The following is a 27,689-nucleotide window of genomic DNA, read 5'->3' as shown; positions in this document are numbered from 1 at the left end:
TATCTTCAAACCTCCAACTTCAGGAGCCTTGATTATAGGCATGTACACTATGCCCAGCTTAATGTAAGTTTCTTGTATGCCATCTTTCTATAAAACACTCAAAGTTCAACACAACACTGAGATATGGCAGTTACAAGTACTTAAGTCATAATAAATATACTAATGTAAGATGAAGTAGGAGTGCCGGGCGGTGGTGGCGTACGCCTTTAATCCCAGCACTCGGGAGGCAGAGGCAGGCGGATCTCTGTGAGTTCGAGGCCGGGCTGGACCGATAGCCTCCAAAACAATACAGAGAAACCCTGTCTCGTAAAAACCAAAAAAAAAAAAAAAAAAAAAAAAAAAAGAAGATGAAGTAGGAGTGTAAACATAAAATGCTAAAAGTTAGCTACAAATTTGGTGACAAAAAAATGCTAAGCCAGTCACGGTGACTGTTTACCCCAGTACTTGGGAGGTAAAAGCATGTGGATCTTTGTGAGTTGCAGGCCAACACATTCCATACATGCAAATTCAGGCCACCCAGGGCTATACACAAAAGACAAAAGCAGCAGCAGCAGCGCAGCACTACATCTGCATTTCAAACCATGTTCAACATGATTATGTTTCCTTTTGCAATGAGCAATGCCATAGAGAAAATAAAACCTTAAAAGGGGTTGGAGAGATGACACTGAGGTTAAGATAACATGTACTACTCTTTCAGAGGAGCAGAGTTCAAATCCCACATCAAGTGGCTGGCTCATAATCACCTGTAACTCTAGCTCCCAGGGGATCTGTCACCCTCCTCTAACCTCTGGAGGTCGTACTCATGTGAGTGGCACAGAGATGCTGTCTCTCAAATTTGAAAGAAAAAAAAAAAGATTTTTATTTTAATTTTTTTGTTGTGGTTACACATTAATTCTAATAAGCTGAATAATTAGTATTTGGTTTCCTAAGTATAACAGGCAATGGATAACAAATTGCAACAGGAAATGTCTCCTAATATCAGACATACACAGTATTAAAAAATAACAGCCAACAACAAGGCAAGAGAAAAGGGCATTTCCGTTTTATTTTTAGGCAACTAAATAACTCATTTAAGTGTGGAATACAGCTTACTGGTAAGCTAAAGTGAATAGGAATCATTAGAGATTACTTTGACCAATTATTGTCAGTCATCCTATGAGCAAAAGACAAATAGGGATTTTTATATAATCTAAACAAACGGGGACAAGAGGAACTGTCATTGGATGGAAAAAAAAGGGGACAGAATTCCTATAGTGTCACATGCCTATAATTCTAACACTTGAGTACTTGAGTAGCTAGAACGGGATGATGGAGTTCCAGGCAATGTGGGCCATATAGTGAAATGCCGTCTCAAACCACCAAAACAAATGGTATGGTGTGGAAGGGAATAGGAGCTAGGCATCATTAAAGGCAGAAAACAGAACTGACATTTTTATACAGCTAATATAGACATAGTCACTAAAGCCTTTTGTTTTGCCAGCTTCCCAAATGCTGAAACTACAGGGTTTGCCACACTTGGCTTGATGGCTTGCTTTACTTTTGTTGTTCCCACTCTGATTGAACCCAGAGTTTTATGCACACTAGCCAAGTACTCTATCACTAAGCTACATCTGTTCAAAGTATGGTCATTTCTTCATGTCAATTTACACGTATTTCTTACATCAGCGACATTTATCCTACCCTAAACACGATCATGAAAATACTATTGGTGAATTTCAGCCTTTATGAAATGAAATAAAGGGCAAAGAAGGTTGCAGTAGAGTGTTTATCTACATGGAGTCTACAAAAACACACACACAGAGTTATTAGAAGAGTACAACTTCATTATTATGTACAAACTGCTGCCTGCTAGAGCTGGTAGCTTATGAGGCCGGAGAGTACCACCCACCTGTTTTCTCAAGCACTTTCTATACTGCACTGGCATTGCAGATGGCACTCTAGGAGCCATAGCATAGCTGATCTTTATTCCTTATCTGAAGAAGTCAGTGTTTGGTATATTAGATATTCAACAAAAGCACAGCAGAAAAAAGAGGCATCTACTTACATGGCAGTCGAGCTCTCATTCTTATGACTTGTTCAACCCACTCCTGAGCATTTCTTTGACATCTTGAGTCTGAAGCAAACACATGTATAAAACCATCATTTCAAATACTTTCTAAGTTTACACCATAGTCAATATTATATAATAAATCTAACAGAAGGAGGGGGTAGGGAGGAAAACATCAAAAGTAAAAGGTAATTCATAGGTCAGGTCAGTGAAGACAAAAGCCTTCCCGTAACAAAAACCATAATCATTCACCAGACCAAACTACGTTGTATGTCTTTACTCTGGTCTCTACAACTGAGTTCAAAACTACCCTATTGAATTCTAATTACATTTAAGAAGAAAAGTTCAGCATGTACCCTACAAGTAAACCACTGAGGCTAAAACAGTCCTGAACAGAGTGTCACATCACAGAGTAATTATTATAGAGTACTGTGTGATGGATTTAAAGCTGAGGTGAAATGATTTAAGATCATATTAGAACTTTATTTATCTATTTATTTGGTTTCTTGAGGCAGGGTTTCTTTGTGTAGCCTTGGCTGTCTTAGAACTTGCTCTGCAGATCAGACTAACCTTGAACTCAGAGATCTACCTGCCTCTGTTGGGATTAAAGACATGTGTCACCACACCTGGCTGTGTAAGAACTTTTTATGGGTTGAATAAGGCAGGAACAGGGCTGACTGAAATAGATAATATATTATCAACCACTTACTCAGCACTGAAGGCTGATTCTCATGAGCTGTGAAGTCCTGACCTAAAACAGAAAATAGAAGTAAGGTCAGAGAACACTGGGAAACAAAAATAAAAAGACGTTACATAGACATTTCACTTATCTACCAGGAATGCTATAAAGAAACTAAATTCTACCCTTAGGTCAGTAAACACACAATAAAAATGCTTTTCCCTTGGTTGTGAGCTGTGCACTGCGGTGCTGGGTACTGAAGTCTGGTCCTCTGCAACAGCAGCAAGCACATTTAACCACCCAGCCACCTTTCCCATCTTATTTTTCCCTTCTTCCTTCCTTCCTTCCTTCCTTCCTTCCTTCCTTTTTTCTTTTTTGTTGTTGTTGTGTTTTGAGACAGGGTTTCTCTGTAGCTTTGGAGCCTGTCCTGGAACTCACAGAGATCCTCCTGCCTCTGCCTCCTGAGTTCTGGGATTAAAGGCGTACGCCATCACTGCCCAGCATTTTCCCCTTTTTCTAAACCTAAAAGTACTTAGAATTAGATGATGACAACACATTAGTGTGTGTGAGGCTTCATTCCCAGCACAGAAAGGGAGAAAAAAGAGCCAGTCAACCAAACGAGCAGGCTGTGGTGGTCTGAGTGCTATGTTCCCCAGAAGCCTCTGGTGACATTTAATACTTAGTCCCTGTTGGGTAGCCCTAGCTAAGTGGCTTTGTTGGTGTGCCACTGGGGCAGGTTTCAAAAACTTTGTGACATTTTGTGTATGCTTTCATGGCTTCCTGCTTGAAGTCTGAGATGTGAGCTCTGAGCTACTCCTGCTGCCATGTCTTCACGTTGCCATCATCGACTTTTAACCCTCTAGAACTGGTGACACAGATCTATAATCCCAGCTACTTAGGAAACTGAGACAAGATTGCAGGTTTAAGGCTTGCTTAGGCAACTCAGTGAGACACTGTCTCAAAACAAAAAGTAAAAGTAGGTGTGTGCATGTGTAAAAATAAAGGACATATGTATACACACACACACATTCTCTCTTTCATCAAATAAGAAGCATTTTTTTTTAGAAAATTGTGCTTAAGGCTATATCTAATAATACATATTAAGTTGATAGATTTTCATTTTATTGATGTTAAAAAATGGCAACTCAGGGGCCGGAGAGATGGCTCAGAGGTTAAGAGCACTGGCTGTTCTTCCAGAGGTCCTGAGTTCAATTCCCAGCAACCATATGGTGGCTCACAACCATCTATAATTCAATCTGGTGCCCTCTTCTGGTATGTAAGCAGAACACTGTATATGTAATAAATAAATTAATCTTTAAAAAAATGGCAACTTAGATTCAATGCAAATTTTCAATATGGAAATGTAGAAGGGAAAAGAAGTTCTTGACTATTTACATACAAGTACATTTGAGTTGATTAATAATTTAAATACTGGGACTTGATTTAATAATAGACAAAGAAAAATACCATTATTTTGCTTAACCTAAGAAACATATTCATTACAGATTATCTGCATAGAAAATAGTAACAACTGGCCGGGTAGAGGTGGTGCACGCCTTTAATCCCAGCACTCAGGAGGCAGAGGCAGGCAGATCTCTGTGAGTTTGAGGCTAGGCTGGATCGACAGCCTCCAAAACAATACAGAGAAACCCTGTCTCGTAAATACCAAAAAAAAGAAAAAAGAAAAAAAGAAAAAAAAAAAGAAAATAGTAACAATTAAGAAAATTGTTGAACTGGGGTATAGCAAAGTGATACAATGCTAGCTTAAAAAGTACTAAATAAAAAACAAAACAAAACAAAAAAACCGGTTCTACCCTCAGTACCCTAAAAAGAATCAAAGGCAAATGTCACTAATGACCACTGTTACCTGAACCTTAAAATACTACTTCCAATATTTTATATCCTATCATCTCAACAACAAATATGAAAAATTAAAAGCAATTGATGTTATAATGTAGGCGAAGACACATGACAAAACACAGAGAGCAAGGGTTTGACTTCCCACAGAGACTTTAAACTTGCAGACTACTCACTCTGTGGTAAACTCCAAGATGGTTCTTGATGGTAATTAGGGGATACGGTGACTTCATCTAAAAACAAAGTGTTTAAAGCATCATTTTTAAGTGTTCATTTTGTAGGAGAACAATGAGTATTTATTCAAAAGAGTGAAACATTTAAACTACAGGGAATAACCTGGAGTGCAAAATGTTTTTTAAAAAATTCTCAGCCTGAAGAGTGTATCACCACACATACATTCTTTTACGTAACACGAAAGCAGAAGGAAGGACTATTTGCAAGGAGGAAAGGATCAAGGTAAGTGGAGGTGCAAAGACTTGCTGAGGACTGGACTATCAACATTCCATGGGGGGGGGGTCATACCTCGAAGAAGGACCTAGTAGGCAGTTAACAGTTGCTGGGGAAGGAAAGTCAGATTCTTCAGTGGTGTAGGCACTGGTAAGTTATCTTTGCCCAAAAAAAATAACCTCTCATCCGCTCCTGCAGGCAACACTACACTTATATACAGAAAAGGTAGGAAGGGGACTTGTTGGGAAAAGCAGAAGTTTAACAGGAGGCAGAGGGAGATGAAAGAGGGTATTGAGGAGAATATGATCAAAGATCATCATATATGTAGTGTATCTCTTTAATGCCAGCACTACTGTGGACAAGGGTAGGACTGAGGCAAGAGCATCAATAATTTAAGGACAGCCTGTGTTATACATCACCTCCTATCTAATAAAGTAAAAATAAACCTCTCTAAGCAAAAAACAGAATAAAAAAAAAGGAGGGTAAGTAAGGGGAAGTGATATACAAAATAACAAATGCTTGCAAGCCAGCTTTTAAACTTTAAATTTAAATTGGGGCTTCCCACCCAAATGCTAGGCAAGCCCTCTACCACCAAGGTTTGTCCTCAGTCCCATGAGCTTATCTTACGTTAATTTTTGAGATAGGGTCTTATGATACAGACCCCACAGAATTCCTGACTGGCCCGAAACTCAGAGATCTACTTGCCTCTGCCTCAAGTGAGTGCTAGAATTAAAAGTGTGTGCCACTACACTAAGTCCTGAGAGCTTATCTTAAATGTAAAAAAAAAAAAAAAATGATGATGCAAATCATGAGAATTATAGAGATTTCCATGAGACAATATTTCTGTGGAACTAAAAAAGTTACCCATTTACCTGTGATGTCTAACATGGTTAAGAATTAAGAATGCTATAAGTTCCTAAAACTGAACTATACTCCTCAAACTGTTGAACACCAATGCGATCAATTTCTCAAAATTAAAAAATAGGCAGTAGTTCTTGAGAATAAAAATATCTTTCCAGAAATATTCAAGCAGGCTAAAAGTGCTCTATTCAGCTACATGTTACATGGCACATTACTAATAGCATGTATACAATGTAGGGAATAATTACAATGTACTAAAAATGTAACTTTAAAAGATGATTTTTAAAAAGTTTCAGAGGCTTAAAAAGGTACTTAAAACTAAATTTTAACTAAAAGATGGTTCTGTGAAAAGAGTTACATGTATATAAAGCAACATTACCTCTACATTCAACAGAATTCCTGGATCTGACCTTGATAGTGGTGTCACTGTAGGAGCTCTCTAGATCATCTTCAGTTTCTCCTAGAAGGAAATAGACAATGCACTAGTACAGACTTATGCTAATGCTCAAAAGATCTGCATTAAACACAGGTTAGAGTTAAAGCATCTGAGTGTCCAGTACACAGCTGCTGTCTGTTTACTGCACCTTCCATTTAGAATAACGAAGTTCTAAATGAGCTACAGTTGAGCTCATGTGTTTGGTGTTCTTTCAGCACATAATTTCTTAAACAAATGTCTAAAAGCTATACACTGAGGCTTTAATGAAGAGTCCAAAATGAATAGATGATCAGGAAATAATTGGAAATTTTTAGCTTATGGGAAGAAACTACATAGAAAACTGGCTGTGTAATTTCAGACATGACTAGTGTAGGCCTGCCCGTAAGTGGTTTTTTCCATGGGTAATGTTCCTACACTCACAACATTTCATTACCCAAACTAATTAATTACTAATTTCACATTATATTGGCTTTAAAATGAACTAAATTAGATGGGTGGGAGTGGCACATGCCTTTAAACCCAGTACTCTGTGAGTTCAAGGCCAGCCTGGTCTACACAGTAAGTTCCAGGACAGCATGAACTGTTACATAGACAAATTCTGTCTGGGGGATGGAGAACAAAAAAAAAAAAAAAAAAAAGATGAACTAAATTTGTTTGCATTTTTCATAAACTAGCCATAAAAATTTACAAAGTGATTGTTTTACTATCACAATCAAAGACAAAAATATGCTGAGAAGTGGAAAATACTAGCCTTCCTTAAAATTGAACAAATAAAGATGTTTAAAAGTATGTAAGGGCTTTCCTTACTCATTCTATCCAAACTACCTATCCTGGTTTATCTTGATGGCTCACTGGTGGATTTTTTATTTTGTTTTGTTGTTAAGAAAAAGACTGTTTTCTGCTCTTCCTCTTAAATACTTTTCAAAACTGCTTCTAATATAAAGGATGGCTGTATAGACATGATAGTTAAAAAGAAATTACCTTCTTCAGAGAAATCGACTGGGTGAATACTGACAGCTTCTAGAAGAGAAAGACAAAGTACATACCATCAGAAACTAAAGCTTAGGAATAGTAAGAGCACATGACTAAGGAAAAAACAAAATACAAAACCCTTTTTCCTGTAAAATGACTAAGGATATATCATTTTCTTTTGGTTCTTTCAGAAACAAATCTGACATAAACTCATATTAGAAACAAATGTTTTTATTAAAATATAAATTCATATGCATCTGTGTCACATGTGTGCAAAAACCATGGAGTTGGTATTTGTAAGCCACTTGTCTTGGGTGCTGGAAAGTGAACTCAGATCTTGTGTAATCGCTCTTAACCACTAAGCCGTCTCTCCAGCCCCAAATAAAGGGCATTCATTTTATGTTTTTGAGATGGGGTCTTACTGTATAGTGCTGACTGGCCTAGAACTCACTATGTAGTCCAGACTAGCCTTGAACTCACAATGATCCACCTGCCTCTTGTCTCTGAAGTGCTAGGATTCAAGGAGTATACCACCATGCCTGGTAGGTTTTTAGCTTTATAAAACATGTACCTTTAAAAAGATTTCTTTTTACTGATGTGCTTGTATACGTGTGCCCGAGAGGCCAGAAGGGGGCATCAGAGCCCCCAGAGTTGAGATTGTAAGCTGCCTGACATGGGTGCTAGTGAACTCAGGTCTACTGGAAGAGCAAAACACTCAACTTCAGCACCAATCTCTCCAGTCCCACGGCTTTAATTTTTGTGACAGAATCTTAGATAGCCCAGGATAACCAGCGAAGGTTGGCTTTGAACTTCTCATCCTACTATATGTATCTCTTGAATGCTGGTATTACAGCATATAGAACTATACCTGTCATAGGCCTGTTTGTACTCTAAATGTAATGTGTCCAGAAAACATTAAATTGTACATTGACAAATATTCTAGGTTCCAACAAGTTGCACAGGTTTACACATTTTAATTCTATTTGCCAGATTCCTCTGCTTACTTTAAACAAACAAGTCCCTGGTGTACTAGTGTGACAAAGAGGAAGTATGAACTGTTGTTCAGGAAATTTAAAGATAAACAACCATAAATGGGGAACTGAAAGATAAACAACCAAACACATCAACCAAACTTAAAACTCAGGATTTACACATGGCCTAATATGAAAGACTTTTTGCTTTAAGTTATTTCTTTTTCCTTTGAGACAGTTTGTCTTTTCCAATAAAGGAAGTTACACCCAAATATTAGCATAACTGGGTAAAAAATACTGAGTAAAACTCTAGAGGATTTAGGCTGACTCAGACTTTAGCAAAGCTGGGAGAATATTTCTTTTCAGCTTTTATCTCCACCTGCTTTTTTAAAGGGCACAAAAGCTATCAGCATCACAACAGAGTTATTTATGCCAAACATAAGCAAAGTAGACTGACAGCCACGAGAAGGTTCCTTGAATGTGTGGTTATGATAAATACTGTAATAATGAGTCTGAAAACACAAGCTTTCAGATTAGTCACTTTTCTTCCTTTTTTGCGGTGCTGGAGACTGAAGCTAAGGTCTAGTACATGGCTAGGCAGAGCACTCTATAAATGATTCATACCTGCATCCTGCCTCAAGTTCCCAACTAGATACTTTCTATATAGTAGCCACTGACTCCCGCAATACTTCCTGTAGCCACTGTGGTTTATTTAAAAACAGCTTAGGTTAACTTGTCTTTCTTTCTTTTTTTTTTTTTTCTTTTTTTGGTTTTTCGAGACAGGGTTTCTCTGTGGTTTTGGAGGCTGTCCTGGAACAACTTGTCTTTCTTTAATTAGCTTTTTACCTTGGATGTATGGGTCTGCCATGATATATGGCTCTTGAATTGCAACCTAGTTGCAATTCTCCAATAAATTTTCTTTTGGAGAGTTGGTTTTCATGTTACTCATTTTAGGCTGACATGTGGAAGTATGATTTCAGAAAGTGATTTTATTTTATTTATTTTTTTTTGGGGGGGGTTTGTTTTTGTTTTTGTTTTTTTTTTGAGATAGGCTTTCTCTGTGTAACAGCCCTACCTGTCCTGGAATTTGATCTGTAGACCAGGTTGGCCTCCAATTCACAGAGATCTGCCTGCCTCTGCCTCCCGAGTGCTGGGATCAAAGGTGTGTGCCACCACTGTCCGGCCAGAAAGTGATTCTAAACACTGTATTATGAATTTGGAATTTTTTCACATAAATTTAATTAGGTTAGTTTATATTACTCAAAGTTTGAGTTCTACTGAAAACAGTGGGAAGTATAAATCAGTTTCTAAAATGTATTTGTCAGTATTTTTGCTAGAAAACAGACAACCAAGCACTCTGAGAAACTTGCCAATAACATCACACTTCTCTCAGAGAGCTAAAAGTTGGCACAGTACATGCTGTGGACCAGGTGCCCCATTATTGTTCCTTCATTTTCTCTTTTAAAGAAGTAAATGCAAAGTTTCTGGGTGTGGTGCTGCACAACTGTGATTCCAGCATTCAGGATGGCTAGGACAGAAGAATCACCACTGAGGCTGTCCCAGCCTAGGCTACATAGTAAGACTAGCTCAAAATAATTCTGTCTCTCCCCCCCTCTCACACACATGCAGTTTGGGACAACCATTAAAATTTTACCTCCATTCTGAATTACAGGAAATCTTTTATTCTTTAAATTTTGTTTAAAGTTTAAAATTAACATTTTATTTGTTGAGTGTTTGTGCTGTGATCGGAGGACAAGCTGCAGAAGAACACATCATGTGGGATCCAGCAACTGAATTCAGGTTTTTAGTGTTGGCAGCAAGTCCAGTACCCCCTGAACCTTCTCACTGCCCCCTTACATTTTTCCTTTCTTTCTCTCTTTGAGTCAACCCACAAAGCTCTTCTTGTTTCTGACTCCTGAGTGCTAGGATTAAAGGCATGTACTAGCATGCTCAGCTTTCAAATTTTATTTTCAAATTACTAGACTATTACAGTATTTTACTCTTTGTATAGCAGTTTTAATTTAGATAAAATTATTCAGATAGCACACATGAGCCTTCATGCTTGGCTTATTCTTTGTGAACTAGTTACTATATAAAAACTTTTATAAAAGATGAATTGGAACTAGGTATGGTGATTCATGCCTTGTAATTCCAGGATTTGGAGGCAGAGGCAAGAGTATTACAAGTTCTAAGTCAATCTGGGTGATAAAGGCTGTGTCACAAAATAAAAAACTAAACTTGTTTTTTAATCTATAATAAAAAAAGGGTACATTGAATATTTTGTCATATTTTTCATGACAGGGTCTGGCTATATAACCCAGGATGGCTTCAAACTCATAATTCTCTTGTCTCTTTTTCCCTTCATTACAGGTGGGAGCCGCTGCCAACCCAGGCTCCTTTTTCTTAAAAAAAAAAAAAAAGTTGAACATTGTTTACCTATTGTCTGTCTGAAGAGCTTTCCTTTAGAATTCTATCAATGTTATCAACATTCTTAAATATTTATCAACAGCATTCAAGACACCAATTGATAATTGACTATACAAGGTTATTTTGATCTCATCACTTGAAAAAAGCCAGTATTAGAGGCTGGGTGGTGGTTGGCGCACACCTTTAGTCCTAGCACTTGGGAGGCAGAAGCAGGCAGATCTCAGGGAGTTCCAGACCAGCCTGGTCTACAGAGAGAATTCCAGGACAGCCAGGGCTACACAAAGAAACCCTGTTTCAGAAAACCAAAATCCAACAACAACCAAAAAAAAAAAGAAAAAAAGAAAGAACAAAGCTAGTATTGGGCTGGCAAGATAACTCAGTTACCACCAAGCACCAGGACCTGAATTCCTTTCCTGTAGCCCATATAGGGGAAGGAGAAAAAAAAAGAAAGAAAAAATGACTCAAGTTGTCCTCTGACCTCTATATTCTTCCCCCTCTCCTTTCCCCTCCCCCCCACAGCAATCCTTATGTTGTCACTGAGAATATTATTCTACACATTATTCAAGGCCTCCAATAAAAAGATCATTAACATAGTTATCAATATCGAAGAGTTGTACCTCCTTCAACGCATGATCTCTAAAGGCAAAATAATGACGCTTGTCCCAAGGCAGGTTGCAATATTTGCAAGTCTCTTCCCTGCCTTTGCTTGCTATTTGTGTTTCAAATTCCATTCAAATGCCTTCCCGACTTAAAAAGCTGAACCTCTCCACGTAGGGTATTTTTCTTCCATATTCTACACAAACTGTTAAAACAACTTGTAAAGTTACGACTATTTTTCATTTGAGTTAGTAGCCCAGGCAGGTCTCATATTCACAACCCTGCCCAACCTCCTGATTTTTAATCTTGTTTTTCCTTTTCATTACTTAACATACTTCTGAGATCCAGACCAAAAAAAACAAAAAACCACCTCACAGCCGGGTGTTGGTGGCGCACGCCTTTAATCCCAGCACTTGGGAGGCAGAGGCAGGTGGATCTCTGTGAGTTCGAGGCCAGCCTGGTCTACAAGAGCTAGTTCCAGGACAGCCTCCAAAGCCACAGAGAAACCCTGTCTCAAAAAACCAAAACAAAAAAACAAAACCAAAAAAAACAAAAAACAAAAAACAAAAAACCACTTCACAGCTCTTTACGGTGCTAGCATTTAGGTCAGTCATTGACATCGGAAGTGGTTAAAAAGAAGTTTGTTCATACATAGCAACACAAGAAAAGCGGCCTGAGGCGAGTCCTCACTAATTAAGGGGTCATATGAGGGTTTAGACCTTCTTTCTTTCTCTCTCTCTCTCTTTCTTTTTTGGAGACAGGACTCTGATCCTCTTCTATCAAGCCTCTAAAAGGCTAAGACTATATGTGTGTGTCTGGCTTGTTTTAATCTTTGAATAAAAGTTACAAGGATATATAGCATGGGTTACAAGAGATAGCTCAGTGTTTAGAGCACTGGCTACTCTTCTAGAGGACCTGGGTTCAATTCCCAGCCCCACACAGACACTCACAACCACCTGTCATTCTAGTTCCAGGAGATCTGATGCCTTCTTCTGACCGCAATGGGCACCAAGCACATACACATTCATGCTGGGAAACATTTATATGCATAAAATAAAAATAAATAAATCTTTAAAAAACCTACATAGACTAATTAAATACTGATGATGAATCACTAGCATCTATGACTTCTTGCTTTGATTTCATTTCCCTCTTATTCAGCTTCCTTTATTTTTATTTTTTTCTTTTTTAAGACAGTCTTACTCTGTAGTCCATGTTGGCCTAGAACTCTAATGTAGCCCAGATTAGCCATAAATGTATGGCAATCCTATTTTACCACCTCCCCCAGGTGCTAGGATTACAGTCATGTCCTCATGTTAAATAGATGCCCATGCTAAATAAATCATGCCCAGCCAAATAGAGAATTTAAGAAACTCTTATGGAAGCTGGGCATGGTGGCAAAAATCTATAATCCTAGACCTGGAAGATGAAGTTAGGAAGATCATGAGTTCAAAGTCATTCTCAGCTACATAGTAAATTTGAGGCTAGCCTGGGCTAAATGAGGCTCTGATTCTACAAAATAAAACACAATAAAATATCAGAAAGGAAACTAAAAGTACAGATGATAAGGAATATATTGCAAAGTTCATCTTGGTATCTAGAAACTATAGACCCTGAAGTCTTTGTAAAACTTGGACCAGGCCTAAGTAAAAATATTTTTAATAGAGGAATTTGTAGCAGGACATTGGTGGCACACGTCTGTAATTCCAGCACTCTGGGAGGCAGAGGCAGGCCTAGTGTACAGAGCAAGTTCCAGGACAGCTTCCAAAACATTACAGAGAAACCCTGTCTTGAAAAACAAAAAACAAAAGAAGAAGAAGAAGAAAAAAAAGAACTTTGTAACTATGTACTTATAAAGAAAAAAATTTCAAAACTTGTCTCAAAATTTTAAATCAATTCCAACCACATCTGATGTAGCTTCACGTAAAGCTAAGATTTCTTTGAACTACTGGTCCTCTTGCCTTCCTTTCTAAGTACTGGGACTAAGGCATGAGCCAACAGGCTGAGTTAGAGCTACAGATTTTATTGTTCTATATACACATCTCCCTTATTTGTGTATGTGTGTGCAGGTGTGTACTCACACACAAGCATGTGAAAACCAGAGGAAAACAATGCTGTCTTCCTCTATTGTCCTCTGCCTTATTCCCATCAGACAGGGTCTTTTCCTGAACCTGACTTTGTCATTTCAATTAGGATAGCTAGCCATGGAGCACCTAGGATCCACCTGTCTCCAATACTCAACAGTTAGGGTTACAGGCACTGAAATCATGCCTGTCTTTTATGGAGGAACTCGAGTTTGAACTCCACATTTTACATATGCAAAGCAATCATGCTTACCCCCTGAATCATGTCCCTAGACCCCTAAAAGCAGATGTCGAAATCTCATGCTCAATGTTAAGGCAAACACTAAAAATTAAATTAGTGAAACAACAACAAAAAGGCAAAGGTCATAGCTTGTATGAAACAAAAACAAACTGAGTTTCTGAATCTAGGGAAAAATACACCCTAGTTGACATTTCCTTTCTCCTCACAGTATAATTTGAACAAAGGCTAATAAAAAGTACCTTCCTTTGTTAGATTTGGTGGCACACATCTGTAATCCTCACACTTGGGAGGAGGATCAAGAGTTCCAAGTCATCCTCAGCTACATAGCTGAGAACAGTCACAATACATGAAACCCGTTTCACAAAACAAATCAAAAACAATACAATACAACAAAATCAGAACAGGACAACACGAGGGTTGAGAGGTAGAATTAGTTGACAATTATGTGTGAGATCATGGTTCAACCCTGACACCACACAAAAAGTACTTTATTACTACCTGTTTTCACATAAATTCAAGCAATAAATTAGAATAAAACCTAAGGAATTCCAGGGACACTGCTCCATAAGCTGAGATAATGAACAAACTAATAGTCTCAAGCCAACCACAAAACACACACTTGTATATTTGCTAAGAATCTTCAATAAGAACATCTAAGAATTAGAGAAAAACAAACCTATTTCACTCATTTTAGTATTTCCATTTGTTTTGTATGCTGAATCTGTAAGAGAGACAGCAAGAAAATGATTAGAACTGAAAAGGAAAAGCAGCACACCGTCCTTTAACCACTAACTCAGACACTTACAGATCTTTATCATCTGAGGGAGTGGCTGAGATGCAACAGAGACCTAACAGAAAGGACCAGTAAGCAGAAAACAGAGTGCAAGTAGATCATATGGAATAACCTCACTAGTTTCCTTTCATGGTCTTCAACCCAATTTAAGGACTTCCAAAGTTTTAGTCAAAAGGAAATTAGTTGAGGCAGCAACATGTTATGGCTCCATGCCACAAAGCCTTTGTCTTGAATCTTTTATGAGTAATATACTGAGAAGACTAAAAAGTCTCCATCCTTAATTTGAAGGCATCAAGGAAGCATGAAAGAATCATAGCACCATGTAAGGAATAATCTTTCAAAAACAACGCAGAGGCCTTTTATATACACCAACAGGGAAAGATCTCTTGACACATGTGAAATGAAGTGGAAACAAACAACAAGAAATGAAGAAGAATATTCATTGATCCAAGCTGTACGTTTAAAAAGGGAGACCAACAGTAGATAGGACTCTGGTGGAAAGCTTGCCTAGTATGTGCAAGGCTGTGGGTCCAAGCCTCAGCAGTGTCAAAAAGATGCAGGTGAAAAATAAGTATCTCTGGAAATATAAGCAGACATGGGTCACTTCTAATGTTAAGGCAGGGTGGACAGAAGACAATGAATGCAGAAAGACTTCATTAGTCTCACGTAGCTCAGGCTGATCTTAAACTCTCTGTAGCCAAGATGACCCTGGCCTCCTGATCCCCCTGCCTCTACCTCCAAAGTTCTAGGACTAAAGTATGCACCACCATGCTGGGCTAAGTTTTGCTCCATATGAATACAAGTCTCCTCTAGAAATAACACTCTATTTATAAGAAAGAGTTAAAACAAAGCAATCTCTTACCAATTCTTGGGCTTCTTAGTGGGGGTCTGCACAAGTTACTTATAGGGTCTTCACTCATCACTAGTACAGGAAGAGAAAACAAAAGTGAAACTTAAGATTTAGTATGCAATCATCTTCATTTGGTCAAGAAAAGTTCCCAAACTTTGGTCAAGAAAGGTTCCCAAACTCTGATTGTGATAGAGAACTAAAGGCAAATTTCTCTAGGGGATGGCCTCTTGTGAACTACTAACAACAGTAAACTAGAGTGAACTTACCTGCTCTACAGAATGTATAGTCTTGAAAAAAAATGGACATTTTTCTCAGTAGACCATATTGTTCAAAAGAAGAGGATTAGTAAATAAAATTCTTTTAAATTACTGAAGCAAGCCATGATGGTTCATGTATATGCCTATAATTCTTACATATGGGAGGTAGAGGTAGGAGGATCAGGAGTTTGATGCTAAGTTACTCTCTGCCACCTAGTGGGTTTGAGTACTAGTTTAGACTACATGAGGCCCTTGCCCCAAAACCCAAAAATTATTAGTAACCAAATTCTGGAACCAGAGATGTAGTTTCTCCAGCCAGTATTAGAACCTGGGTTCAATCCTCAATATGTCAAAGCAGGGAGGGGTGGAGGCCTTATACTGAAGGAATTCTCCTGCCTTGGCCTTTCAAATGCTATATCACACTTTGTGATATATACTTGTGATAGTTTTAGAGTTAACAAACTCTCTAACTATTTAATCATATATATAGGAAATGGAAAGACTAACTTTAAATAAAAAATTAAATGCTGGCCATGTTTCATTTCAAATGATCTGAGTTCAAAGGTATAGGGTTTGTAATAAAGCCATTTAAAACACACTGGTTTTTAGTCATGAAAATTATGTATGAAGATATATTTTCTTAGGCCAGTGGGATGGCTCCATAGGTAAAGGCACTTGCTGCCAAATTTGACAATCTAAGTTCAATACCCATAATCACATTAAGATGGAAGAGAATCTACTTCACAAGGTTTTCCTCTGACTTCCACAAATGTACAGTGGCACCTACACACATCATAGACACATGAGAATTAAAAAAGAAAACACAGGCCAGGTGTTGGTGGTGCACGCCTTTAATCCCAGCACTCAGGAGGCAGAGACAGGTGAATCTCTGTGAGCTCGAGGCCGGGCTGGACCGATAAGCCTCCAAAACAACACAGAGAAACCTGTCTCGTAAAAACCCAAAAAAAAAAAAAAAAAAAGAAAACGCAGCCATGTGGTGGTGGTGCATGCCTTAGTCCCAGCACTCTGGAGGCAGAGGCAGTCAGATCTCTGCGAGTTCGAGACCAGCCTGGTCTGCAAGAGCTAGTTCCAGGACTCCAAAGCCAAAGAGAAATAAATTTAAAAAAAAAGATTAATTCAGACTCCATGAATGTAGTGTAAGTGAGGAGGCCTCAGAAATCTCTGGGGCCTTGGGTCGTAGATCAGTGTTTATCATGGCATGCGAATGAACTTTGGGAGCCCATTCCACATGGAGGGATGCTCTCTCAGCCTGGACACATGGGGAAGGATGTGGGGATTGGGTCGGAGGCTGGGGGGGATGGATTGGTGGAGGAGCAAGGGAGGAGAGGTGGGAGAGGGAGCTGGGATTGACATGTGAAGCATGCATGTTTCTAATTTAAATAAAAACATACTGAGGAAAGAAAACAAAAAACACATCAGTGAACTATTAAATGTAACCCATTTCCCTTTTATAGTGATTCTATGACAAATTTTCTTTACTACATTTTAAACATCTCTGAAATCATCTATTATATAATTACCATAAATTACCCAGAAATTGGCAGTATTTTTTTTTTCTTCTTAGGTGGTACATGAAAAAATGATGCCACACCTTACAACTGATACCTTGGATTTAATGAAACAGTAATAAGCTGACAGAATTGAAACTCTCTATTCCAGAGTTTTTGCATGCATAAACAGCTAAGCAGAAGTCACTGTGATGTAACCATTTGACACTTTATGAGTGATTACCTGAGAGTGAAAGTGAAGAAGATCTGGGGAAAATGAAAAGATTTAAGATAGTCAACGTTGAGTCTGAATTTTAGTTTAGTCATGTATCATGTGATCTTAGAGAAGAATCTTAGACACTCTGAGCTCCAGTTTTCTGTCTATTAAGAGGGGCAGAGTACTTGCATGCAAGGTTATGAAGAGTAACAAATACAAAGTAGCTGATAGTTGAACTCACTCTGTGGTTCACCCTTGCATGTCCTTGAAGTACCCACATGGCTTAATTTAGTGAACTGATTAAAAAAAAAAGACTCACAAGACTCTAAAATGATGAGCCCTTGGCAGGTACAGTGAAAAACAAAAACAAAGTTTTCTTACTTGAAGCATCTGGTGTTCTGACAGTTTTCCTTGAGGCTGTTTGGCTTGTAACAGTTTGGGAAGAAGAAGGTTCGTCCTCTACAGAAATGATGAGAGATAAAACTTACGTTAGATGATCTGGGAGAAATTAAGGCAGACAGTATGCATATTCAACAGTAATCTATAAATAGTTTCTCTAGGCTCAAAACTCGGGAATTAAATTAGAATTCTTATTGAGACACAGGAAATGAGGTCTGGTTAAGAGCATTCGCTGCTCTTTCAGAACACTGGAAATATCAGCACGATAGTCCAAGTGTCTCACAGTAGCCTGTAACTTCAACTCCAGGGGACCTGATGTCATCTTCTGGCTTCCAAGAGTAACTGTTCACACATGTGCATCTACTCACACAGATACATGTAACTGCACAGACACACATATAAATAAAACAGAATATAAACTATTGTTGCTTTACAACAAAAAATGTTACTTTAGAAAGTTAAAAAAAAAAGATGGGTTCAAGATTCAAAATTGATGTGGATTAAGTAGGTAAAAGAAATGTTTAAATTCTTTAAAAAAAAAAGTTCCAAAGGTAAATTTATTTAAGTGCAGGAGGCTCTGTGGTAGTCAATAAAAAGTAACACAGTTACATTGCCTCCTGTGGGCAACGCACAGTCTCAGATTTGAAAGCCCAGTCTCAGATTTGAAATAGAATTAAAGTATCTAAATTACTACCAGGCATACATAACAGGCTCTTGTTTTTCAAAAAGTTTATCTTACAAGAAATATTACTAACATATATACAGAACAAACTGTTTTGTTGCATTCAAAAGAATGTGCACATACCTAGCATAAACTTTCCAAAATCAACAGGTCTTCAAGAGTGTCAGGATTTTAGGGGCAAGCAGGTAAACCTGCAAGCCGCTTATTGTGCTCCAAGCTGAGCATTCACTCCTTTTTTAGATGTATCAATGTCTCTCATTAGCCATGTCATTCCATTGTGACTCAAACCCTCCAGATTTTACCTCACAGTTAGGTGATTTACAACGGGGCTTACTGGGAATCACCTGCGACTCAGTTATATTCGAGAAATTTGATACACTTGTCACTCACTGTCGGCAGTTGGGGGTTCATGTAGAAGAAGCTTTCTTAATGAACAGACCCTAGTTTTGTTTAGGTACTTTGTCACCCTTGATTTGTATAAGTACTTGAGGTTACAGAGACGGCCTTCAACCAGGGGAAAAGTTGGGCAGAGACCACCACACCTTATGCATATGGAGTAAGGTCACAAGCCAGTTCATTAAAGTCGGCTATCCTTGGTGGCATCATAGAAAACAGCTCTTTCCCCCAGTTTTGGTGGGAAGAGGAATCGCCTGGAAAATTAACTTAAAACCATGATTCTCAGTTGGGGACTTGGCGACCCCGAGATTTAAAAAAAAAAAAGGAAATGGAAGTGGCTTCGGTAGAAGCCTTCTCAAAGAGGACGGAAATGAAACCGAGCCTTGAGTAATTTTGGAGTTCCGAATCGCCGACGCTAGCAAAACCCTGCAGAAAGAGGCCACCTAGACTGCCCTACACTGACGCTCGGAGATGGGCAAAGCTCCCCGCATCGGCTCGGGTCACTTGGCACCACCATCTTCCCGCGGGTCGGTGCGTCCTTTCCTTCTTAGGGTCCGGGTGGACTCAGGCCGGAGTGCGCGCCCATAGGGCCGGGGAAACGGGGCCGGACTCCACAGGGGCGCTCCTCCCGCCGCCCGCGCCCGCCACTGCGCGCGCCCGGGAGCCGGCAGCTGAGACTGTTACCTCCGCTGTCCTCACCTGAGGATTGAGAGTTCCGTAACCCTCGCCTGCTCGTAGCCGGCGACAGCTGCGGTTGAGGCTGCTGTGAGGTCTGCTCCATCCGGGCAGACCTTCGGGTCTTCATCTCCTCGGCTTCCTGGGGTCCCCGCCGCCTCCGTGGTCGAGAACGAAGGTTGTAAGCGCTTTCTCTCACTTCCTCCTTCGCAGAATTCGGCCGGAACTTTTCTGGCGGGGTTCGTCTTCCCCCCGGGGACCTTTCTTTGGTCACCCGGGGCTCGAAGTCGCCGTACACTTCTGGCGGCTCTTCTGAAAACCTCACTTCCCGTCGTCCGTGGCGCGACGGATGAGTTCCGTAGGCAGCCGCGTCACTGTCGCCATTTTGAGGGGCGAGCCTCCGCCTTGGTTCCCGGATGGGGGCTCTGGGCGTGACGTCGATGGCCCATCCTCCCAACGCCTGGGTCAGCCGCCTCTCTCCCTCCATAGTTGTTTACGTAGCTGTTAGTCCGTATCGGAGATGGCTTTGCCGCGGTTAGATTCCCCTGCAGGTGGCGGCGATGGCTTCGGGGGAGTTGTTGTGGTCAGGGAGGTAGTTGAGAGTCGCCGCGGCCTCCGCCTTCGTCGTCGCTAGTGTGCCACAAACCAGCCTCTGGGCCCATGGTGTGTCCTGAGGGCTGTGGAAGAGGCAGTGCCCGAGCTTGGTCAGCTGCTATGGGTCACCCCCGCCTCCTGGCTGGAGGCACCAAAGAGGAGGAGAAGGGGGAGGAGGACGTCGCTGTCCTTGGCCTTAAGGAGACGGGAGGTGGTAAAACAAATGGCCTGTGCCAACTGCCGGTGTCCAGTTGCCCACCACAGGAGGCGCTTGCTGGTCCCGGGTCCCAGAGGCTCTGGCAAAGGGCGAGTTTCAGTTCTTGATCCCAAGCTGTTGCGCAGTTTTCCTGATAACTTTGACCACTCCTTTTCTAATGATCAGAGATATTTTTGCACGTCATCCTATAGCGAAAGTTGTAGTTTTAAGAGCCGTATAAAGGCGCTTACCCAATTTAAACTTTTTGAATGAGCCCCTTAAAATCGCGTTGAAGTGTATAAGTTTAGGCAAACTTAAGGAAGGCCAATTTACTTGCAAAGTCTGAGTTACTATTGAGAGAAAAACCTGCTACAGTCTAGTACATAGCACGTCTTCTTGGAGAACTTTCTATGATATAAATAAATAGACCCCCCCACACACTCCCACAAGTACTGGACAAGTGATTTACCAATAAGCTATATCGTTAGCCCTAAAAGAATCAATTTATAAGTTTTTATATGGAAGCCAGTTAACAATGGTTTTGAAAAAAATGTTTTACAGTATTTTAACTAATGACCTTAAATTGTTGCTCAAACTTATACATATTATTCCCAGTTACTGAAATTTTCACTAATAGTCCATAAATTTGGTCAGCAACACAAAGAATTGGATGATTTATAGTCAGGCAGGATATACCCTATTTGGAGCTTCGTTTAGCTCTGTTTATTTTATTTTATTTTTTGGTTTTACGAGACAGGGTTTCTCTGTATTGTTCTGGAGGCTGTCGGTCCAACCCGGCCTCGAACTAACAGCGATCCGCCTGCCTCTGCCTCCCAAGTGCTGGGATTAAAGGCGTGTGCCACCACCGCCCGGCTAGCTCTGTTTATTATATACAAAGGAATATAGCCAGAGAAACTAGAGGGATTGTAACAAGACAGCTGCCCTCTTTTTTTTCCCCTGAGACTGTGTGTGTGTGTCCCATTATGGATTTCTGCCTGTCCTGGAACTCACTATGTAGACCAGACTGGCCCCGAGCTTACAGATCCACCTGCCTCTGCTCCCCACCCCCAAAGTGCTAGGACTAAAGTTGTGGACACTATACCTGGCCCCACTTCTCTTTTTAAAATCTGTTTAAGGAAAACGAAAGTGATACTCATTCATGGCAGCTAGGAAAATTTGTGAGATTTTTTCCTAATATCTGTCTTGTGTGTTTTTCAGTAATGCTTTCTTTGTAAAATGACTATTTAAACAATTAACAATCACAAAAATTCTTTAATAGATTTACAGCATTGAAAGGATGTAAATTTTATAGTGTTAGTATTCTAAGATCATATTATGCTCTGTGTGTGTGTAAAGAGCCTCTTTAAAACATTTACTACAACAGATGACTAAAGAAATCTGGGTGCTGGCTTGTAAAACTCTGGTTTGAAGGATGCATTGAAAAAGAAAGTGAAAGGCAGGCGGATCTTTGTCAGTTTGAGGCCACCCTGGTCTACAGACCAGGTTCCAGGACAGCCTCCAAAACAATACAGAGAAACCCTGTCTCAAAAAAAAAAAAAAAGAAAGAAAGAAAGAAAGAAAGTGAAGAGGTTCTATACATTATTGTCAGAGAAAATGAGAGGTTACAGAGATTATTGGGTATTGGCATGTATGTTATTTTGTAATAAAAAGTGCTTATAAAAGGCTTACGAATGATTTTTTTTTTAAAGAAAGCTGTGACAAGGAAATGAATGGCTATTTCAAAGAAAAAATAATGAGAATGCTAAAGTTTAGAGGCAGGTAACTTTAACATTAACATATATTTGCTTAGAATTTCCCTCTTGTCTAGGTTATAGGAATGCATCATCTTAACTCTGGTGGCTGCCACCCACACCTAGCAACTTTGCAAACACCAAACTTTGATTACTGTGAGTTAAAGCCAACGTCTTGTCAAACCAGATATTCTGCTGTAGAGGTTTTCCAATCTCTTTTGGGCTACTCTTTCATACTAAAAGAGGTAACATTATAGACAGTAGACTCATTTCCAGTATTAAAAGAAAATTTCTAGCCGGGCGTTGGTGGCACACACCTTTAATCCCAGCACTCGGGAGGCAGAGGCAGGCAGATCTCTGTGAGTTCCAGGCCAGCCTGGGTCTGATGTGGCAATCTGAACTTTGAACTTGAACTTTAAACATTCCTTCAGGAATTTGAGAAATGTGAAATGATGAAGAATTTTACAGAGAATTTGTCATATGTTAGAGAAGACAGATACACAAAAAATGAAATTAATAACTGGTATTAACTCATGTTTAACTAACAGAGCTGTACCTAGAAATCATGTGCTCTTTATGTTGACTTTTGGGGTTTTTTTTTTTTTTTTTTTGGTTTTTTCGAGACAGGGTTTCTCTGTGGCTTTGGAGGCTGTCCTGAAGCTAGCTCTTGTAGACCAGGCTGGCCTCGAACTCACAGAGATCCGCCTGCCTCTGCCTCCCAAGTGCTGGGATTAAAGGCGTGCGCCACCAACGCCCGGCTGACTTTTGGGTTTTTTTGTTTTGTTGTTGTTGTTTTGTTTTTTTGAGACAGGGTATCTCTGTGAAACAGTCCTGGCTGTCCTGGAACTTACTCAGTAGACCAGGCTGGCCTCAAACTCACAAAGATTCGACTGCCTCTGTCTCCCGAGTGTTGGGATTATAGTAATCCACCACCACAACCTGGCATGTTGACTTTTTAATTTAAGCAACTTTTAAGTAAAACAAAAGAATTTGTGCATTGGTCTTTTGCCTGCATGTATGTATACCTGTGTACCATTCGTGTGCCTGGTACCTATGGAGGCCAGAGGAGGGCATTTGATCTCCTGGAATTAGAGTTAGCAGACAGTTGATAGCCACTATATGGATGGATGCTGGAAATCAAATCTCTATCCTCTGGAAGAGCAATCAGTGTTCTTCAACTGTTTTAAATGCAAGTATTTTATTGAGGAGGGCCTCTTAAAACAGGATCTGATGTAGTCTAGTCAGGCCTAGAACTCACTATAAAGCTGAGGAGTGGTGATATTTTGCTTATGATCTAATAAAGCTTCGATCAGAATGCAGAGCTAACCCACACCTAGTAAAGGGCTAAGCCAACTAGTTAGCCACACACTAGTTAGTCATAAAGGACAGGCAGTGGTGGCCACACCTTTAATCGAAGAACTTGGGAGACAGAGGCAGATGGATCTTTATGAGTTCAAGGCCATCCTGGACTACATGAGTGAATCAGTCTAAAGGAAAAACAGAGCTCACACCTTTAATCCTAGCACTAGAGAGAATGTAAAGCAGGAGCTCAGTGCAGTCTCATTGAGCAGTCTGCAGTCACTCTGAGATCTTAGCCTTGGTAAAAAAAAAAAAAAAAAACTCTTTAGTGGCTGGCCACTTTGGGTTTCTGATCTTCAGCTTGAACTCCAATATCTGTCTCTGGGTTTTTATTAATCTTGCTAAACTGAAGCTGGCCTTGAACTCCTGATTCTCTTACTCTAATCTTCCAAGTGCTAGATATATGTCACCATGCCTGGCAAATCATTTAAAATATTCTTTTTAATTATTGAAAGAGTGTGGGGTGGCTGGAGAGATTGCTCAGATATTAAGAGTGCTTACTGTCCTTGCTGTTCTTATTTCCATCATCAACAACGTGTAATTCCAGTTTTAGGTGATCTGATACCCTCTATTGGTGTCCTGAGCTCCTGCAAGAACATGGTTCACATTAACTCCCATAGGCATACATGTACATGTACACACATATATAAATAAAATCTTTCTTTGCAGAAGCAGGAGGATCTCTGAGTCCGGGGCCAGCCTGGTTTACAGATTGAGTTCCAGGACAGCCAGAGCTACACACACAGAAACCCTGTCTCAAACAACAAAACAAAAAGATGTGATGGCACATAACTTTAATCCTAGCACTATGAAAGAGGAGGGAGTTTCATAAGGTGAATCTCTGAGGGTTTGAGGCTAGCCTGGTCTACATAGCGAATTTAGTTTACATAGTAAAACCTTGGGGTTTTTTGTTTTTTTTTTTCCAGACAGGGTTTCACCATGTAACAGCCTTGGTTCTCCTGGAGCTAGCTCTGTAGACCAGGCTGGCCTTGAACTCATAGAAATCAACTTGCCTCTACCTCCTGAGTGCTTTGATTGAAGGTGTGGGCCACCATTGCCCAGCTAGTAAAACCTTGATTTTCATTGTTATTGTTGTTTGTTTAAAAACTGGGAAGGCAGAGGCAGGCAGATCTATGGGAGTTCCAGGCCAACCTGGTTGGTCTACAAAGCAAGTTTCAGGACAGCCAAAGGTACACAGAGAAGCCCTTTCTCGAAAAACAAACAACAAAAAATGGACATGGTAGTACATACGTGGAGTCCCGGCACTGTATCTACAGACTCTGAGTTCCAGGCCAGCCAGGTCTACATAGTTAGCTCCAGGCCAGCCAGAGTTACATGGTGAGGCCCTATCTCAAAAAGTCAAATAAGGAAAAGATGAAAATACTATAAGTAAGCTATAAGTAAGTAAAAGTAGCTGGCTCCACTCATTCCCACCGAAAAATTTTAAAACTGTAAAAATGAAAGTGTAACTGGTTACACAGGCCTGTTTACCTCTATACAGGAAGAAGGATCCTGAGTTTAAGCTGAGCCTTAGAATGAGTTCCAGATAAGTCTGGGCAACTCAAACCATGTCTTAAAGTTAAAACTCAAAGATCTGCCTACCTCTGCCTTCTGAGTGCTGAGATTAAAGGCATCTACCACTATGCCCCAAAATAATAGCTATTTTTGATTCCTAGTCTACTATTGTCCATTAGCAGACATGTTACTTTGGTTTTCACAACTTCATGTGGGTATGGAGACTTGTCCCCATTGACACATGCGCAAACTGAGATTTTGATTAAGCTGTCAGCTTGAGGATAGCCTGTAGTTAGGATAAGAAGCTAGGCTCAAAGTCGTGTCTGAGTGGTGCTCGCCCTTATCTGTAGGTACTGTCTGTTACTGTACTGCTCTCGTAGGTTTTTCTAGGAGTGAATTTCAAGTTATTTTAAAGAACTAGGTGGTCAGAGTCTTGCAGCATGTTTATAGGCACTTCAGCTTTGAGAGGCGAAAGTGGGACGTGGCTGGACGGCTGAGGCCAAGCTCTGAGGTTCCGGGAAGTCTAGTGGGAGCAGCTCGGGGAGGTGGAGCCAAGGGACTACCCGTCCCAGCATTCCGCGGGTTCCTCCCTGCGGAGCTCACGTCACGTGGGCGGGACAGGCGACATTCTGCCGTGGCGGCTGGGGGTTGCAGACCAGCGCTGTGGAGCAGGAGGAACAGCCTTGTCGCCGCTGATCCTGACTGTCCCATGATTTAAAACTTGGCTGGAATTTGTAAGTAAGCAAAACGAATACACAACTTTACCACGTTTTGGTGTCTGAACTGCTATTTTCTCCTCTCAAAAGGTCTTTGAGAAAGGATCCCTCCCAACCCCCACCTCCCCAGGGCACAAACAGAAGTCGAGGTAGGTTGGGATGGGTATATAATTTCCGGGAAGGTGCTGAAAATATACCTGGAATCTTTCAAGCATAAAATGAAACAAGGTGAGAGTAGGTTTTTGGTAGGGACTTCAGATAAGTAGAATTACTTTTAAGTTTTGAAATGTAAAGGAGAATTCTTACTGTAGGTGTTTGTTTCTCTTTTTATCTCGGCATATCAGGGTCCTACCAGTCATTCTAACCCTTAAAAGATAGAACATGTGCGTTTTTCAGTTACTAATAGTGCTGAAAGGGACAATCTTGAAAGTTTTTGTCTTGTTTTTAGAGACAGGAGTTCTTGGTGTAGCCCGGCCTCGAACTCCCAGATCTTCCTGCCTCTACTTCCCTAGTGCTGGGATTAAAGGGGTGCGCCTCTACTGCCTGGCTAATTTTGAAGTTTTAATAAGACCTATAAATGTTTTGCTTACCAATTTATGTACTCAGCTGTGCTTAATACCCATTTTTTAAGGTTCTTTTTCTTTCTTTGAACAAAATCTGTAGTACTCTCGGTCTTGTCAGATTTTAGGCTTGTTTTCATAGATTCAGGGATGAGTTAACTTTTCTAATTAAATATGCCAGGTTTGTGTTACCTGTGTTTTCAAAACTCCCACAACAAGGTTTCTGTATTTAGCCTGGCTGGCCTCGAACTCAAGAGATGGCCTGACCTTTGCCTCTGGAGTGCTGGGATTAAAGGTATGCCCCACCACACCCCAAGTGCCTGTGTATTTTAAGTATATGAGAGGTTTTGGGTCCCAGAACTGCCAGCTTTAAATGTTCCGGGAAATCTTTTGGATTGGGATGAACAACCTGATGATCACTACGGAAACTTTTGAGGCTCTTTCTTAAGTAATGTTGACTGATCTGGATGCAGAGTCCACACTAGATAACCAGTTTTGCTGCGGTTATCATGTGACTTTGCCTGACTCAAGCTTTTTTTTTAAATCTAGTTTCCCTCCTAATGTAAGAGATACCACATGAGAGCTTCTGTAATAAACAAGTAACCAGAATTAAGATGGTTACTTGAGAAATAAAGTAGAATTTTTTGTTTGTTGACTATTTTAGTCTTGAACTCAGATCCACCAGACCAAGTGCAGGGATTAAAGAGTTATGCCACCATGCTGGGCTGTATTTCCATTATGCTTTTATCATACATTTTGTGCATTAAGACGAGCATTTGGCTGGGTGTTGGTGGCGCACACCTTTAATCCCAGCATTCAGGAGGCAGAGGCAGCCTGATCTCTGTGAGTTCGAGACCAGCCTGGTCTACAGAGCAAGTTGCAGGACAGCCTCCAAAACAATACAGAGAAACCCTGTCTCGAGGAAAAAAAAAAAGACAGGCCTTTGTCTAGGGTGTCCTGACAGTGCTTATGTACACGGACTTTGGAGTCATAGCTGATGGCACTTCGTGTTCTGTCCCGGCTCCCATTGCTGGCCTGAGGATCTTAGGACTTGACAGATAACTTTGTGCTTCTGAGTCTATTTCCTTATTAGTAAAGTGGGGAGTTGTAGGGCTGTTTCAAATATTAAATGAAATTTAAGTACAGAAAGAGAAATAGCTATTACTAATTGGGTTTCTTTGCGGTATACTAATGTCAGAGGGATTATAGTACATGATTTTGGTAATCAGAATGAAATGAAGAAAGTTCACTTGTAATTTCATTACTTCTACGGATCAAATTGTGCTTTTAAAATGTATTTATTTTACATCCTGACCACAGTTCCCCTCCCTCCTGTCGTCCTACCCACCCCCATGTATTGCTTTTTAGTTGCTTTGCTTTAGTACCTGACAAAACCAAACTTAAAATACTAGTTTTGCCTTCTGAAGGTGTAGATAGAGCCACCTAGATTTGCTTTATTCTGTTTTCCTGGAGGAAAGCAGCACTTTATTTAGTGTAGTTTCCATTTAATGGCTACAGGCTCTGAGACCTTTTTGTATCTTAGTAGTGTTATGTGCTGCTGTCTCTGCCTTGGCTACCTGGGTGGTAGAATCCCACTGTGGT

General features: G+C 40.2%; 2 protein-coding genes across 7 annotated transcripts in view; one reads left to right on the top strand and one right to left on the bottom strand.

Annotated features, from left to right (window-relative positions):
* The window catches only part of Tor1aip1 (torsin 1A interacting protein 1), a 28,952-nt gene extending 9,054 nt beyond the window's left edge, over positions 1-19,898 (bottom strand). Inside the window, exons 1-9 of one of the 5 annotated variants that reach the window (XM_040738517.1) lie at positions 19,421-19,898; positions 17,626-17,703; positions 15,275-15,334; positions 14,296-14,340; positions 7,309-7,347; positions 6,271-6,351; positions 4,760-4,816; positions 2,757-2,798; positions 2,045-2,113 (exon numbers count right to left, since the gene is read on the bottom strand). In XM_040738517.1, coding sequence (XP_040594451.1) covers positions 2,045-2,113; positions 2,757-2,798; positions 4,760-4,816; positions 6,271-6,351; positions 7,309-7,347; positions 14,296-14,340; positions 15,275-15,334; positions 17,626-17,703; positions 19,421-19,883 — 934 coding nt within the window. In that variant the 5' untranslated portion in view covers positions 19,884-19,898. Of the gene's footprint in view, positions 1-2,044; positions 2,114-2,756; positions 2,799-4,759; positions 4,817-6,270; positions 6,352-7,308; positions 7,348-14,295; positions 14,341-15,274; positions 15,335-17,625; positions 17,704-18,448; positions 18,582-19,420 lie in introns of those variants that run through there. The other 4 variants (XM_040738521.1, XM_040738519.1, XM_040738518.1 and 1 more) reach the window with 4 other exon arrangements.
* The window catches only part of LOC101834096 (torsin-1A-interacting protein 2), a 30,633-nt gene continuing 22,434 nt past the window's right edge, over positions 19,491-27,689 (top strand). The window contains exon 1 of one of the 2 annotated variants that reach the window (XM_040738524.1): positions 19,491-19,574. The gene's annotated coding sequence lies outside the window, so the exon portion shown is untranslated. Of the gene's footprint in view, positions 19,575-25,449; positions 25,546-27,689 lie in introns of those variants that run through there. The other variant, XM_040738523.1, reaches the window with a different exon arrangement.

Source organism: Mesocricetus auratus, unplaced genomic scaffold (genome assembly GCF_017639785.1).
Source record: "Mesocricetus auratus isolate SY011 unplaced genomic scaffold, BCM_Maur_2.0 Super-Scaffold_100676, whole genome shotgun sequence".
Classification (NCBI taxonomy): domain Eukaryota; kingdom Metazoa; phylum Chordata; class Mammalia; order Rodentia; family Cricetidae; genus Mesocricetus; species Mesocricetus auratus.
The sequence above is the reverse complement of the archived record's forward strand: the minus strand, read 5'-3'. Positions and strand labels throughout refer to the sequence as shown.